This window comes from Poeciliopsis prolifica, unplaced genomic scaffold (assembly GCF_027474105.1).
Source record: "Poeciliopsis prolifica strain line A6 unplaced genomic scaffold, Auburn_PproV2 SCAFFOLD038, whole genome shotgun sequence".
Classification (NCBI taxonomy): domain Eukaryota; kingdom Metazoa; phylum Chordata; class Actinopteri; order Cyprinodontiformes; family Poeciliidae; genus Poeciliopsis; species Poeciliopsis prolifica.
Window position 1 is genome coordinate 6084678 of NW_026562413.1, and position 15055 is coordinate 6099732.

The 15055-nt window shown below is 41.4% G+C and overlaps 3 protein-coding genes across 4 annotated transcripts; 2 read left to right on the forward strand and 1 right to left on the reverse strand.

The window, feature by feature from the left end:
• The first annotated feature begins 50 nt into the window (after positions 1-50).
• Positions 51-2118, forward strand: clxn (calaxin). Of its 2 annotated transcripts, none has more exons than XM_055053931.1 (6): positions 51-248; positions 405-563; positions 802-906; positions 1510-1661; positions 1813-1917; positions 2013-2118. In XM_055053931.1, exons 1-6 carry the CDS (start codon positions 173-175, stop codon positions 2058-2060), a joined length of 645 nt encoding a protein of 214 aa, XP_054909906.1. In that variant the 5' UTR covers positions 51-172; the 3' UTR covers positions 2061-2118. The 2 variants fall into 2 exon arrangements, with proteins under 2 accessions (XP_054909906.1, XP_054909908.1); XM_055053933.1 differs by lacking the exon at positions 51-248 and adding an exon at positions 255-373 and having other exon boundaries at positions 464-563.
• On the reverse strand, positions 2078-3877 carry rbm48 (RNA binding motif protein 48). The gene is made up of 5 exons (XM_055053930.1): positions 3731-3877; positions 3264-3454; positions 3009-3157; positions 2331-2893; positions 2078-2257 (listed from the first exon to the last, which is right to left on the reverse strand). The coding sequence occupies exons 1-5, from the start codon at positions 3875-3877 to the stop codon at positions 2195-2197; spliced, it is 1113 nt and encodes a 370-aa protein (XP_054909905.1). The 3' UTR covers positions 2078-2194.
• Positions 3878-4024: 147 nt separating this feature from the next.
• Positions 4025-14128, forward strand: pex1 (peroxisomal biogenesis factor 1). The gene is made up of 24 exons (XM_055053929.1): positions 4025-4214; positions 5453-5599; positions 5730-5813; positions 6113-6227; positions 6337-7025; positions 7531-7650; positions 7758-7881; positions 8050-8156; positions 8236-8321; positions 8407-8539; positions 9188-9284; positions 9362-9532; positions 9605-9759; positions 9840-10026; positions 10131-10297; positions 10545-10679; positions 10777-10841; positions 10963-11105; positions 11749-11852; positions 12003-12179; positions 12310-12552; positions 13082-13246; positions 13467-13597; positions 13886-14128. The coding sequence occupies exons 1-24, from the start codon at positions 4101-4103 to the stop codon at positions 13965-13967; spliced, it is 3741 nt and encodes a 1246-aa protein (XP_054909904.1). The 5' UTR covers positions 4025-4100; the 3' UTR covers positions 13968-14128.
• Positions 14129-15055: the final 927 nt, after the last annotated feature.

Here is a 15055-nt window from a genome sequence, read left to right on the forward strand (position 1 = left end):
TGCCACGCTGCTAAGCTGAAGGCTTTTAATTTGAAATCCCATTTCCGAAACGTGAGCCGCCGTTCCTCGCTGTTGCCATGGATACGCACCAGTCAACAATCCTTCTTCCGCCCGAAACCAACACGGAGTTCTCGCTAAGCGGCGTCAAAGCCAACCAAGAAGCTGTTCAAAAATGATTGAAATGACGGCTAAGAGCAGAAAGGTGCTGCACGCCCAGGTGGAGGCGCTCTCGAGAAAAATTGACCGATGTGAGTTTGGACCCGCCTCGTTTGAAAACGCCGTTTTCTTCTTCGTCTGCTCAGATTTGGCCGACATTTCCCGTACCAATCACACAGTTGCAACTTTCAAAACGTCACAACGTATGAAATTGTATGTATGTATGTATGTATGTTTGCTTTTTCTAGTCAATAAAGTAGAGCTCGAGAAACTGATTCTGATGTTTAACAACCTTATGATGGAGCAGAACAGCCAGGGGCGACCGGCAAACGGCCTGAAAAGAGGCAAGTTTAGAGGCCTGCTGCAGAGCACCTTTGAGATGACCAACGGCCTAATGATGGACGGAGGTACTGATTCTTTTTCCAGGACAAATATCTGATTTTTCTAGGCTTATTTGTTTTTCTTAAATTCAACATTTAGAAATCTTAAACTTGTCTTTGATCATAAACATATTGAATATGTTTCATTTTAGTTAAACGTTGGATATTTTCTTGCCTTTGCTTTTGATAGAAATGACATGTAAACAATCCCGTGAAATTCTTCAACATCTTTTGTTTGTGACAAGTTTTTTTTTCTGTGCTGAAGTTTTCAGGAGTTTTGACAAAGATGGTGACGGTGTCATCATTCTGGAAGAGTGGGTCAGAGGACTTGCTGTTTTTCTTCGTGGGACTCTTGAAGAAAAAATGAAGCGCAAGTTCTCAGATCTGTTTTTCTTAAAACTCATTCTTCTTCCACTAGTCAACCAACGCAATCGTATTTTTAAATCCTTAGTTACCATTATTGCCACTAATCTGACCTGGAAACAATTTGTTGAATGTATAGTAAACTTTATTCGATACCCTAAATTAGTGTAAAAACATTGAGGTAATTAGTTCTAGAATTTTATCCTTCAGAGAGCAGAACAAGTCTGACAAATCAAATATTTTTCCATGTTTTTTTTTTTCATTTTCCCAAACTGAACCAACAATAATAGAAGCAAATTCCAGATGTCTTTAGGTTTGAAGATTATTATGGAACCCTGAACTTTAGGATGTATTGAAACTACCACTCACATTTTAAATTATTCAGTTTTGACAAAGGAACACATAATCTTTAGCATGACATCCAGTTTGAATAAATTACATTATTTCAATATGTATTTATGCCTGCAGTAGACATGTAAATAATTAGGACTAGAACCTGGAAGTATTTAGGATTAAAATGAAATTAGGACTTTTTCTAAAAACTATGGCACTTTTGGTTCTCCACATTTTTCCAGCTGTTAACCTCTTCTTTTTTGTTTGCATTATTCAGACGCCTTTCGAGTGTATGACTTAAATAATGACAAGTACATCTCCAAAGATGAGATTTTTCACATGCTGAAGCACAGCTTCATCAAGTGGCCTAGTGAGGAGGATCCAGAAGAAGGAATTAAAGATGTGCTTGAGATGACAATGAAGAAGATGGTGAGGAGATCATGGTTCAAATATAATGATTTGTTTGGAACTTTTTCATCAAGGCCAGAGATGAGGTTTTGGTGTGATGGTCTCAGAATTTTTTTTTTTTGCAATGTTGATATGCAGATGATTTATCGGTTGCATCCTTCCACCCTTTTAGGACCTGGATCACGATGGCCTGCTGTCTTATGAGGACTTTGAAAAATCAATACTAGATGAGAACCTTTTCCTTCAGGCATTTGGACCCTGTCTCCCAGACAACACGGTAATCGCACAAATTACAGGACGCATAAAGTTTACATTTCTGACATTGTTCTTAATTCCATAAACAGTTTTTTTTTCTTCTTCTTCTTCTTTCAGGTTATTGACAAGTTTGACCAGCTTGTATTTAAGGATCCAGAGCAATGAAACAATTCATATCAGTGTAAACTTTCAACTGTGACTTTAATAAAAGTCTTAGTATCTACTTGCAATGCATAAATAAATGCAAACTGAAAAGAGAGAGATCCAACTTCCAAAGCAGTGGTAGACGCCGGTCCGGTTTATATCCGGCGACGTGGTTTTGCTTTTTTCTTAACTGTTTTAAGGCCTGGAACTGATCCCACCTAAGAATTAGACAGACATACAATGTGACACTATATTTGTTATGTAAAATAAAAATAATCACTGAATAATTACCTGCTTCATTGTGCTCCTGATTAGGGTGACAGTTGTGTTTAATGACTCATCTTCCATGTCCAGTTTTGCTGGTTCCGGTAGTTTAGGTCCAATCAGCGGCTCGTTTTCTCCAGAAACGTTTGCAGCAGGCTCTCCAGACTCTTCTACTTTGCGCTTTCTGCTCTCCAAGTTGGTGATCCTTGGAATGAATCTGACTCCAGAACCAGGATTTGGACCCAGTCTGCCCTCTGTGTCTTGCTCCCTGTCAGAGGTTGTTGGGTTGGAGCTCAAACTGTCCCCTTGCCGCTGTTGTACATTAAAAAAGGCATTATGCAAAGTCCCCATTTTATCCTCTGTTGGTACAAGTCCGTGGTGACTTTTTTGCCTGAATGAACAATGTTCTTGAGGCGGTGATGGCAGCGGAGGAAACTCTGAATAGTGGCTCAGGCTTAAAGCCTCTCCTGTACTTTCATTTTTAGATGTTACATCATGACAGGTGGGAATTTTGTCTGATGAGGTTGGTGCTTCTGACGATACCGAACTCTCTCGTGTGGCTTCTGTTTTTTCTCTTTCTCTTTGGTTTGCTTTGGAATAAGGAAGAAAAAAGAAGTATAAGCAAACAAAACAAAAACCAAAAGTCAGACATTAAAATATTTAAAATCTTATCTTCAGATTAAAATATATTTATCAATGTTATACCTCTAGTCATGCGAGCTGCTCTCGCAATATAACTTCTTCTGTCTTGCAACTTCAGCCTGGTGTCCTCCACCGTTTCATACTCTGGGACATAGCACACATGCAGGACACCGCCGTAGAAACTCTTCTCATCCATGTTGCGTTTTGCTGCCCTGAAACCAGACCATTTAAACAAAACAAAACAAACAAAAATGTTCTTAAATAAATAAATTATTCAGCGGGTGTACTTGACTTTATTTCTGCAGCACCAAAGTGTACCTGGCGCTTGTTAGTTTCTGAAACTTGACGAGGTAAACCTCAGTGAATTCCTCAGCTGGATACTCGTCCAGGGGTCGGTACTCCTCCACGACGCCATACAGAGCGCACAGCTGGATCAGCTCCATCATGACGCCGATGGCCGGAACCCCTTGAACCATCAGATACCGGGACTCTAGATTTATGGTGTACACCTGATAAAAGAAAACAAATGTGCTCAGACTGGCGATTCGAAGGGTCTCTAAAAGAATAAGTGATGGCTTAACTAATATTACTGCCATAAAAACAACAATTGACAGAGGTATTTCTGCTGATAACTTTGTGTATTCGCTTTGTTTATATTTCACTAAACTCGGCCAGATTCATAATACAACCCAAATGTATCACGCAAAAACTGAGGAAATATGTTATTTGAATGATGCGTGCTTCCCATAAATTAGGGTACACTTTCATTTTCAAACTAAATGTACCTTAACTGCTTTGGCCTTTCTCCCTTCTCGGTATTTCGGTCGAGAAATACACACTCTTTGCTGTTCGTGATGTTTGTAGACTTCTGGGGCGCGCCAGCAATCCGACCTATTGTTGACAGGAGCCGCCATGTTTGCTAGAAAATACATTTCCGGTCGACGGCCTTCAAAATAAATGCCAGGTGTCGTTCTGAACGTCACTGCTCCGATTGAAGATTCGTTCCAAACCTCTTATTTTGAAAGAAACATCGAGTATCGTTTACTTTGGTCTGGTTGGCCGTTGGCAGAGGACATCGATCGACTCAGGAGGTGGTTGCATTTCCAACAGCAGCGGAGCAACCTGTTTGGAGTTCTCAGCTACTTTGGCGATGTGATGAGAATGTTTTGTAGTCAGGGCATTCAACCTATAAGAGTTGTTTTTAACAACGCTAAAAACTGCTTCCTTCACCTCCCGTCGAAGATGATATCGCACCTTTCCTTGCAGGAGGTACGTTAGCCTAGCGCAGTGTTTCTCAAACTGTTTTGGGCTAGCGCCCCCCTATCCATTATCCAGGTCCCTTATCGCCCCCCACCAAAATATTTGTAGGCGACTTTGCACTGAATATTATTTTTATTGTTGACATTACTGTCACTATTGTTGATGTAGTGATTTTTATGCTTGTTTCTGTATTTGTCATCAAAAATAATTTCCCAGAGAACACGTGAATAGAACTTATTTTTACAGGCGTCTACGAAAAATGCTCTGTGCTGCCTTCAGGAGAATGGGACATATCCATACAATGCCACCCACCTGGCATTCACTTTGCTGTGCTTTCAGTGGGAAAACTAAAGTTGCAGATCCTTTTAATGCCAAACAAATATGAGGCAGAAACATGGATTATATCTTTAAATAGACCGGTCTATTGGTTGAGACGCTTATTTATTTTCTAGAATAGAGGATGTGCTGCCTCATGTCAGTGTGTACTTTTTTTATTGACAAGAATCAATATCCTTCATCAAAAATATATAATTTAGATATGCAAGTGAAAACACTTGCATATGTTTTCCCCAAATAGATATCTGAACAATATGACTTGGATTTATATTCAGCCCCCTTTACTCTGGAACTCCTAAGTAAAATCCACTGTGAAAATATATCCTAAACAGTAACAAAATTGACATTGCACCGTCTGAACACATTATCCTCATTGTGGAATATATGACTTCTTCTGTCTTGCAACTTCAGCCTGGTGAAGTTGCAAGACAACCGTGGAGTGGAGATGCAAGTAGGGGTTGCATGCTCTCCATTCAATCTAATGGAGCTTGTGGTGTGTTTAAAGAATAAACAGCAAAAAATATCAGTTTCTAGATATGTTAGATAAAGCTTATCAACATGGAGCCCATGTTGAAACATTTATCTCTACCAACTAATTTCTTTTTGGTATTATTTCCTATTAAATGAAAATAGGAAGACATAAGATAAAAACTGATTATTTCTTATTTTCATGAGTACAGTATACAGCTTTCAATTATTACTGTCCACCAGGTTAATAAACTCAGTCCAGACATGTAATTGCACAAGAAAAAAATATGTATTTTAAAGAATCCCCTGTAATTTTTGTGATTTCTTTCTTTTTCTTTTTTGGTTTTCCTGAAGCTTTTATCCCATCTTTTTCTACAGCTGAGGTGAAAACACACAAGCATAGTTTGAATCATATTTGTTACATGTTTTCTGCCTGTTTTTAGAACCAGACCTTGGAGCTGTCCTGGGAAAACGCACCTCCAGTGTACCTCAGCTGGACCCTGAACAGGGCGTCCTCCGACCCAGACAGCATCGACGTTGAGCTGTGTCGGCAAATGGCAGAGAAGCTGGGCTTGAAAGACGGAGATCAAGTAAAACCTTTTTCTTTGATTTGTTGTTTCGCTTTTACAGTGGAACACACACACACAAAAAAAGTCCATTACTGCATCAACATGTGGTCAGATCAGTTGTTTTATTGATGTTGTTTGGTTTTTTTTCTAGGGTTTTCTGAAACCGTGCCATCAAGTCTCATCTTTAAATCAGGTGTTTGTGGAGCCTTTGTCGTCTGATGACTGGGAGATCTTGGTGAGTGATGGTGATATTGTATGCATGGTTGAAAAGGCACCAAAAGGGCTAAAGTACATTGCAAAAATATTCACACCTTTGGAAAAGTTTCACCTCTCACCCTTCTCAAATCCCAAAAGTGTACTGTTCCACTTTTTGTTGAACAGCACAAAAGTAGACAAATATTTGTCTCTGACAAGCAAGTGGCATTAAAATATTTGTTGGGCTCTGTACATGGAGCTTTTCTTTTTCTCCAAACGTTATATGTTACTCTTTTGATCTAAAGCCACATGCTTTGTTATTTATTTCTCATCTCCCAGGAACTTCACAGTTCTACATTGGAGCAGAAGCTTCTGGATCAGATCAGAGTGGTTTTCCAGAATGGCGTGTTTCCTGTTTGGGTGTACAGTCACTCAGTAATCTACATTAGAATAAGTCTGTGTTAATTTGATCTTTTTTTGTTGTTGTTTAAATATCTGAGCTCAGATTATATCCGTGTTTAATATTCACAAGCACGCTGTCATTTGTTTTTAATTCAACACAGTTTCCGTCTCCCCGCTTGTTCCCTACGGTCGACTGGAGCAGTTCACAGAGCTTGTGGTGTCTCAGAAGATCCGCCGCACTGGACCGAGCAAAATCGGTGATGCTATTAAGAGGACCATCCTTGATCCATCCTTGATGAGCAATTTCCAGCGAGACTCGACTCTGTCTCCCACGTCGGAGGCATCGGCAGATATTACCTCACACTCTGGTCGCAGCCAGGAATGGGGAGGCATCGCTGACCTGAAAAGCCTGCTCCAGCATATAATACGGGGCCCTTACGATCACGCTCCTGTGCCCAACATCCCTCTTGTCTTTCCCGACTCTATCTACAGAGTGTGCGGTGCACCTCCGGATTGTCTTTGTACCATAAGTCACATCGCTGCTGGTGTTATTCACATTTTTCCTTGGCGTCCTGGTCTGAGCACAGCAACTAGAGGAGGTCAGTCTGTAGTGACGTACGGCCGTCTTTTCAAGGTATCATCCCCTAAAAAAGCAAAGGACAAAGCCAGGCAGGCCTTGGAGAAAAGGAAGAGTGGGGGAGGGAACAAAGAGAGCGGCGTGAAAGGAGGGAAGGAAGGGAAGGAGCCAGAGGAGGGACAGGAGGAAGAAGCCACAGTAGTCAAGGTCGTGTGCCACGATGCTGAGATGCTGGAGAGAGGTCACAACAAGATCCACTGTGGAAAAGTATGGGTGAGGAAAATAAACATTCATCCAAACTAATTTCTGGATTTTTTAAATTATAATTCTCTGATCCTGCAATAAAACCCATGTTTTATTTGATTTTAAAAAAATACAAATTTGCATTATAATCACGAAGCTTAATGTATATTCTTGATGTTTTATGTGATAATTATGGAGTGTGACTTACATTTGCTTGCACAAATGTAAGTCACACTTTTCAGATTTTTAAAAATGAAAATGTTCAAATCCATCCACTGTCCTCCGCTTATCGACTTGTAAGGCCTGCAAGTATTTCTCTCTCTGGTCACAATCTTTGTGGGAAAAATAAATAAATAAATAATATTCACTGCTTTGTAGTTGTCTATCGGTTATAATCCCAGTTACAATGGGAATACATTGATTTGAAGTTTGTGGCTGTAATGTAACGAAAGGAGAAAAAAAAAAAGAAATAGAGATATAAATTCTTATGTAAGCCCACGTCTGTATTATTTAATTTCTATTTCATTTCTCTCAGATCCCAGAGCCTCTGGCCAGCAAGTTGAACATCCTGCCACATTCATCAGTGAGAATTAAACCCGTGAAATCAGTCATCAAAGTAGCCTCCAGAGTCCGCCTACAGCCTCAAATACCTCTGGTAGGCGCCGGAGCGTTCGTGTGCCACGGTGCAATTGCATTTGTACGAATCTGATGTAACGCTTTAATATATGTCTGCGTAATGTTGCGATATGTCTTCTTGCTCAGCCCGAGGACGACGATAATGAAGCGATCCAGACGACTTTCCTCAACTGGCTTCACTCAAAGAGTCACGAACCTTTGGCGTGTCTGACTCCTCGCTCCGGCACCGTCCTCCTACATGGAAACGATGGTGATTCATTCCTTTCACTTCTGCTACAAGCTTAAGAAGTGCGATTACAAAACAAAAACCTCCGCCTGTTAGGATTGCAGTTGAGAAAAGTCTAATTATGATACTAAAAATCTGTATTTCCCTCAGCTGCATTAGAAATTTGTATATTTTTTCTCCCCTTTTTTACAGCAAAGCTAGAGTTATCTTTGACAGTGCTGAAACCCAAACCAAACAACGATCCGCCGGACCAGCTATTCCTATTAGCACCCACCGTTCTCCAGAAGGAAAACATACAGGTTTAAGCTTTGGAAACACTTTTTTTTAATGATTTTGTCAGTCAGAATATTGACATTAATGACATGTTGTTCCTTCCAGGTGGACAGACAGACAAAAGCGCAATCTGCTCCAAAAGCTGAATCTGAGGCTCCTGAGATGGAGCTTCCCTCCTTACAATTATTTGGGTAAGTTCTTGAAAGAATTCAACATTCACCCTTTTCAGCTCTAATATGCTCTAATATGATTCCACTTCTTGTATTTTTCCCCCAGTGGGATTGACGCTCTTATTAAGACCGGATTTGAGTTTATTTCCCATGCCCTGCTGGGTAGTCCCCTCTCAAGGGAACTTTGTACCTCTGGAGAGGGACTCAAAGGAGGAGCACTGCTCATCACTGGTGCTAAGGTAAATCTTTGCTATTCAAAATTCACTTCACTCCCCCTGAATGTTTTCACATTACGACCACAATGTATGTTTTCTTTTTCTTTTGTGGTTCACCAAGACAAAATGGGATGTAATTGTGATGTTGAATGAAATGGCAGTTTTGTATAGAGACTTCATATTCCATTTTTCTTTATGGTTTTTGTTGTGTGTGTTTGTATTATCTTTGTTTTATTTATTGTTTCTGGTTGTTGTGTTTTATTTAGGATTTTTAAAATATAGAGATTACTTTTTTTTTTTAAACAAAATTACAGTTTATTGGTCTTTTAGATGGTGAACTTGCATTATTTTACCATTATCACTGTATCACTTGACATCGGTCTCAAAACAACAATATCATCGTTTATCGCAATTATTTCCCTTGACAAATTATCATCTACAAAAATTTGCTTTTGTGACGAGCCTAATTCCAAAGTGGATTTTGATCTGGTCTTTGACTGGACCATTTCAACACATTCCTCACAGCATGATGCTGCCACCGCCCTGTGGATGGTGGTAACTGATCAATATGCAAAATAACGGAATTAAAATGATAAAGATTTAATGTTTACCGAATACTGTACGTTTAGTTAAGTGAATTGCTTCAGGTTCTTCCCTCATTTCCTCTCGCAGGGGAGTGGGAAGAGCTCTTTGGCCCGAGCCCTTTGCAGAAAAAGCAGAGAGGATTTGGATGCACACGTGGAGGTGTTGGACTGCAAAAAGCTCCAAGGTCAAGAAACGTTCCTTTAACACGCAAATGGATCAGAGACAAGCAGAACCTTCATGTTTTCATTTTTTAATTCTTAGGCAAAAGGGCAGACAGTGTGAAGCACATCCTGCAGGACATGTTTGAACAGGCAGAGTGGGGACAGCCCTCTGTGGTCCTGCTCGACGACCTGGATCATTTGACCCGTGCAGCCACGTCACCGGAACACGAGCGTGGCCCTGATGCGCTCCTGCAGCAGTACATTGCACAAAGTAGGTCAAGAAACTCACTCATACCACGCAAGATTTGAGTATGTAAGTAAAGCTGTAGGTTTGTGGCTGCAGGTGTGTGTGACGTGGTTGGCGAGGCGGTGCTCCACTCCACCCTGGTGTGTCTCATCATCACCAGTCAGAGCGAACACTCTCTCCACCCGTCTCTCACAGAGATCCAGGGGTCCCACCTCATCCAGGGATTTGTGAACATCCGGCCTCCGGACCAAGTCAGCGCCAACATCCACGCCCGTACACTGAGAATATCAAGAAAATTCTATCAATATTAAAATGATGTGTTGCTTTACAGGCACAGAGAGCTGAGATCCTGCACCGTCTGATCCTGAGGAAGCCTTTCCTCTCTGAGGAGAGCTTGAAAGATCTGGACCTGGAGGCCGTGGCCATGAGGACGGAGGGATATGCAGCCCAGGATCTCGCTGTGCTGCTGGAGCGAGCCGTCCACGCTAACGCAATGCACAGAGGACACAGCAGTCAAGGTGAGCAAAGACGTTAGCTTTGAAATTCTTTATTAAGACGTATTGATCTCATTGTACGCCCAGATCTGTTCAGCTTAGCCTGATTGTTACCCATCATTCCTCAGGTGTCTGTCTTTCATGGAGGGATTTTGCGCATGCTCTCAGTGGGTTCACGCCTCCGTCGCTGTGGGGCGTGGACCTTCACACGCCGAGTGGAGTCGGACTGGAAAGAGTGGGAGGGCTGCAAGAAGTGCGAGAGCAGCTGATGGACACCATCCTGCTCCCTGCTAAGGTCAGCACCCTGCTGCTCCCTGCAGCACACCTTCCTGTCTGATTCAGGGCTTCATCATGCTTCTCATCTACTGATGTCTTACTGCAAAGATCTGCAGACGCACATCAGTATTACTGTTTGCCTTCAGTGCGTCTTACTAGTTTCAGAGTGACCGCCTTTTCAGTTTTTGTATTTTAGTTTTCATCATGGATCAATAGAAAAAGCAACATACATCTAAAAGCTGACGTTGTTCTTTCGTGCCTTGCAGTATCCGATCCTCTTCTCCAACCTTCCTATCCGCCATTGCTCTGGAATCCTCCTGTATGGAGCTCCAGGTACCGGCAAGACGCTTCTGATCAGGGCTGTGGCCAAAGACAGCGGGATGAACTTCATCAGCATCAAGGTAGCTCGGACTTTGGTTCTCATAGTCTGCAGGACTTTAGTTTTGTGTTTGAGGAAATCAAGGCCTCATTTATTGAGATAAACCTTCACTTCTGCAGGGACCTGAACTCCTGAGTAAATACATAGGAGCCAGTGAGCAGGGGGTTCGTGACGTCTTCCTGAGGTGAACTTCATTTATTTATTTTTTAATTTTAAATTTTTCTTGAGTTTTGACAATACTTTAAAGATGTACGAATGCTTGTAAATGTTCCCACTGGTTTTATTACCTCCTCTTTTCGTTTCAGGGCACAAGCTGCCAAACCTTGCATCCTGTTCTTCGATGAGTTTGACTCTCTGGCGCCAAGGAGAGGCCACGACAGCACAGGAGTAACCGACCGTGTGGTCAACCAGCTGCTCACCGAGCTGGACGGGGTGGAGGGGCTGCAGGGTAGGTCTGAGCATCACTGCAACTTTAACCCTTGAAACGGACGTTATGTTTGGAAATCTGGCCCATTTCCTGCTTGACGCCTGTCCCACTTTTGGTGGATTAACTATGAATCGGTAAACAACTGTATCTCAAAAGAATAAGCAGTTGCTTATTGAAGATCATTGCTGATGTCTTTCTTCCTTGGCTTTGTGCCACAGACCATTAAACAGATAAAACTGCTGCCAGAGAAATGACAAGTAGCGTTTTATCACACTTAGGTTTTAAATTTTTGTTCATTGAACCAATTCATAGACTAAAATTTCATATTTGATTCAGTCGGGAGCAATACAGAAAAAAATAATTGTTTTCCTATTGGTAATATGTATTACCTTATTATTAGCAATTGTCTAAAACATCCATTCATTGAATTAAATAAAGATCGGATTGCACCATGGGCGCCTTCGAATGATCGGATCTGCTTGTTATAAACTGCTGATCACAACTGCGTTTATGTTTCATAAAGTGCCTCAAGATGACATGTTTAGTAATAATATTATATATTCCAACTGTAACTAAGCTGGATTGCACTGAGAAGTGTTTTTTTTTTTCTTACATGTGGGCTTTCAACATTTGACATAACCTTGTTTTCTGCCCTTGTGTGCAGGGGTGTATGTGCTCGCAGCCACCAGTCGTCCAGATCTAATAGACCCCGCCCTGCTGAGACCGGGACGACTGGACAAGAGTCTCTACTGCCCCCCTCCAGACCAGGTGTGTAGATTTAAAAATCAGTCATCTGCTTCCTTCATGCCTATAGATGAAGATCACTGCACTAGAGATTGCACAGCATGACCAACGTTGCATTGCTGCTTTGTTTTACCACGCTGTTAAAAGATGATCTCCTTTGTGTCTTGTTTCCAGGAGGCTCGTGTTGAGATCCTGAAGGCTCTGAGTTCTGGCCTTTCTCTGGCTCCAGATGTCGATCTACAACAGCTGGCAGCAGAAACGCAGCAGTTCACTGGGGCGGACCTAAAGGCCCTGCTCTACAACGCACAGCTGGAGGCTGTTCACAACTGCTCGGCCGTCGGCACGTCAAATGTACGCTCGCTCTCGATGTGCATGCAGTTCTAGGTTCTTTTGGACTGATAAAACAAGAGGCAAAGTGCTGGGAATTATTTCCTTATGTTTATCTGCTTGGAAACTTTAAACCTGTCTGTGTGACCATCAGGAGCTGACCTCCGCCTCAGACACCGACATGAGCCTGTCTTCCATGATCTTCCCGAATACCAGCAGCGGCTCAGACGACTCTGTCGGAGAGGGAGAGCAGAGCTTGGTGCTGGACCAGTCGTTGGTTCTGGTTGAGCCCGCGGAGCTTCATTCTGAACACGAGGAGCGCCGCAGTAACGTCTGGAGGTTTTACTTCGGAAGTTCCTTTGAGTCGGAGGGTGGAAACTCGCCAGTTTTTAAACAGGTGATCATTCAAGAGCCAGTTTCCGTAAAAAAAACTAAACTGGAGGTGTAAGTGAAAGTACTTAATGTTTCCACATTTTATTGGGATTTTGAAACGATGCATTGGTTTTCAGATTTTTTTTCTTTCACAAAAATGTGAAATGTGATTTAACAAAAAACTGAAATATTTTCACTCGCCTGCAAAATTTCCACTTTATATCTTTCTGTGATGTAACATTCATTAAAGTTTGGGTGTTTTAATGTAACTTATTTATCAAACTTGTAATAGATACACAAACTTCTGCAAGGTTTTGGGGGTGCTTCATCTGAGCAGCGTTTTCAAACTTGTTTGTAAAGAAAGTCGACTGAATCTGAAGGAAAAGTTTTCAGCCTCTAGATGTCACTGCATCTTCTCCCTGGACCTCTAACCTTTTTTCACTGTCGCCTCTCTATTAATAATGACCACAAATCCATTTAATCTTGGTCCAGGACTTTGGTTGCTATAAAACGGAGCAAAGAAAGTCCCTGTTTAACATCTGTGTGTTTAACAGGAATCCCTGTATGTCTCTGGATCCAACTCCAGAAACCCAGTCAGCGGACTTGCTCCAGCGTACATGTCCTCCGTCCAGACCGGATATAAAGAACTCGGCCCAGAGCAGCTGGAGCGGCTGCAACAGGACATCAAAAACATCAAGAACAGCTACAGGAAAGGAAATGTAGGTGAAAATAGGACTGAAAACCCATCTGTACATGATGTTATTTCCAACAGTCTGTGCATGTCATCAGCTTTTCTCACCAATCTTCTGACTTCAGATGAATTATTCTGCGTGTATTTCCGCATCGGTTTTCAACGCCGCACTGACCTACTCGTTTCCAATAGAAGAAACATCAGATCTAAGCTTGCGCCTGTGTACGTCTGTGTTTCTTTCTGTATAGGATGACTTTGTGTGGACGCACCCAGCCTCCAGCCTGCCAGGACTCCTGCTGTCTCAGGCTCACATTAGTTCCGCCTTAGCCGTGACCAGACCCTCTCTCAGCCCGGCCGACTGGGGCAAGTACACCAAACTGTGAGTACTGGGAAACCAGAGGACTCTGTATCAGATTAGAACACAAACCACTGTGGTAATATCTTTAAATAGATCTAGTTTTTAAGGCACTTCAGGAGTTCTGCAACGTCTCTCCTGCAGAATGATTATAGTGATAAAAGTGACGATATGAACAATATGAATAAAGTTTAGGATTGCTCATTGTAGCTGTGAAGAAATTGAGCACTTAATCGCAGTTTAACTCTAATGAAATGTTTGCACTTACATTATTTTCAGTTTTTCTCACCTAAACTCCATTTCCCTCTTAAGGTACGAAAGTTTTGGGGGTCCGAACGACAAATCGCCTCCTAGTGCCACGTTTACGCCAGGACAGCGTGTCACGTTAGCCTGATGGCAAGAATTCGTCTTAAACATTTGATTTATAGATTGTCTCTACATTTTGTATACCGATGTGGTGAAATAAAAGATTTAATATGTAATTATTGCACATATGTAAATTTTCAGATCTTGTGAGATTCTAAAATGTAATTAATAAAAATGTGATTGAAATGATTTTACACATCTGGTTCCCATTATTTAGTGTGCAGGTTTTGTATGAAGGTTTTGTTTGGGATTTTATTTGACCATTTGCCATGTCTGAATTAGTATAGAAAAAGAAAACGGAGTATGTAATAACGCTTGATTTTTGTGACGTTTCTTATCTTCAATTCTCAGAATGTCAATGTTATAAAACAAAAAAACAAACAAAAACAAAACATACACATGGTACCTGCTAATAAGAATTACATAAGTAGTTCAAAATAAATATGTTGTGCTTACATATTCAGAAAGTCATGGCAAGTCATTTTAACAAAAGTGCAACTTTCTGTCTGCTGGAGAAAGGCTTCAAATTTTGACTTAATTTATTTTTCTTATGACTGTCAACCTACACCAATAAACACTTGCAGGTTCTGCAAATATAAAAATAGGAGGAAGAACTTGGTTTCAGCTCGCCGTGGTCTCGCTTCAGTCCCACACATCGGGTGAGGACAACAGAAGTGGTCCAGTGGGGGTGTCTGTCTCCTTAATCAACGTCTCAAGCACCTGCTATGAGACAAAGTCGTGTATGCACAAAGAGCGCTGTAAAAATGCAGAGACGAGTCAGTTTATCTTTAAATTCCCCTCATGGTTTTAGGTCTCAGGTGTATTGAGGGAACATACTCATTTCCCATCACAGAAAGGGTTTTCTTTTTGCATTAGTACTTCCTCCTCCTCATCAATCATCCCAAATGATTCATCACCTGCTGTCTTTCAAACATAGAAACTTTGAGGGAATTTCACCAAAATTAGCTCCAGACCAGCAGAAAGCACAGTAGATGTTTTTTTTGTTCTCTTTACTCTGTACCAAAATAGATCAAAACTTTTCTGATCAAACAAAAGCGTGTGGTTTAGTGAGCTACAGAGGGTACTTTTCAGTCAAATCCCAACATAGAAAAACAC

Excerpts from the sequence above, each read along its gene's own strand:
- clxn (XM_055053931.1), top strand. The coding sequence starts at position 173 with ATGATTGAAATGACGGCTAAGAGCAGAAAGGTGCTGCACGCCCAGGTG. Across the intron at positions 249-404 it reads CTCGAGAAAAATTGACCGAT|TCAATAAAGTAGAGCTCGAG; the intron begins GTGAGTTTGGAC and ends TGCTTTTTCTAG. Across the intron at positions 907-1,509 it reads TCTTGAAGAAAAAATGAAGC|ACGCCTTTCGAGTGTATGAC; the intron begins GCAAGTTCTCAG and ends TGCATTATTCAG.
- rbm48 (XM_055053930.1), bottom strand. The coding sequence starts at position 3,877 with ATGTATTTTCTAGCAAACATGGCGGCTCCTGTCAACAATAGGTCGGAT. Across the intron at positions 3,455-3,730 it reads GAAAGGCCAAAGCAGTTAAG|GTGTACACCATAAATCTAGA; the intron begins GTACATTTAGTT and ends TTCTTTTATCAG. Across the intron at positions 2,894-3,008 it reads AGCAGCTCGCATGACTAGAG|CAAACCAAAGAGAAAGAGAA; the intron begins GTATAACATTGA and ends CTTATTCCAAAG.
- pex1 (XM_055053929.1), top strand. The coding sequence starts at position 4,101 with ATGAGAATGTTTTGTAGTCAGGGCATTCAACCTATAAGAGTTGTTTTT. Across the intron at positions 5,814-6,112 it reads CTGATGACTGGGAGATCTTG|GAACTTCACAGTTCTACATT; the intron begins GTGAGTGATGGT and ends CTCATCTCCCAG. Across the intron at positions 12,180-12,309 it reads CGGCCGTCGGCACGTCAAAT|GAGCTGACCTCCGCCTCAGA; the intron begins GTACGCTCGCTC and ends TGTGACCATCAG.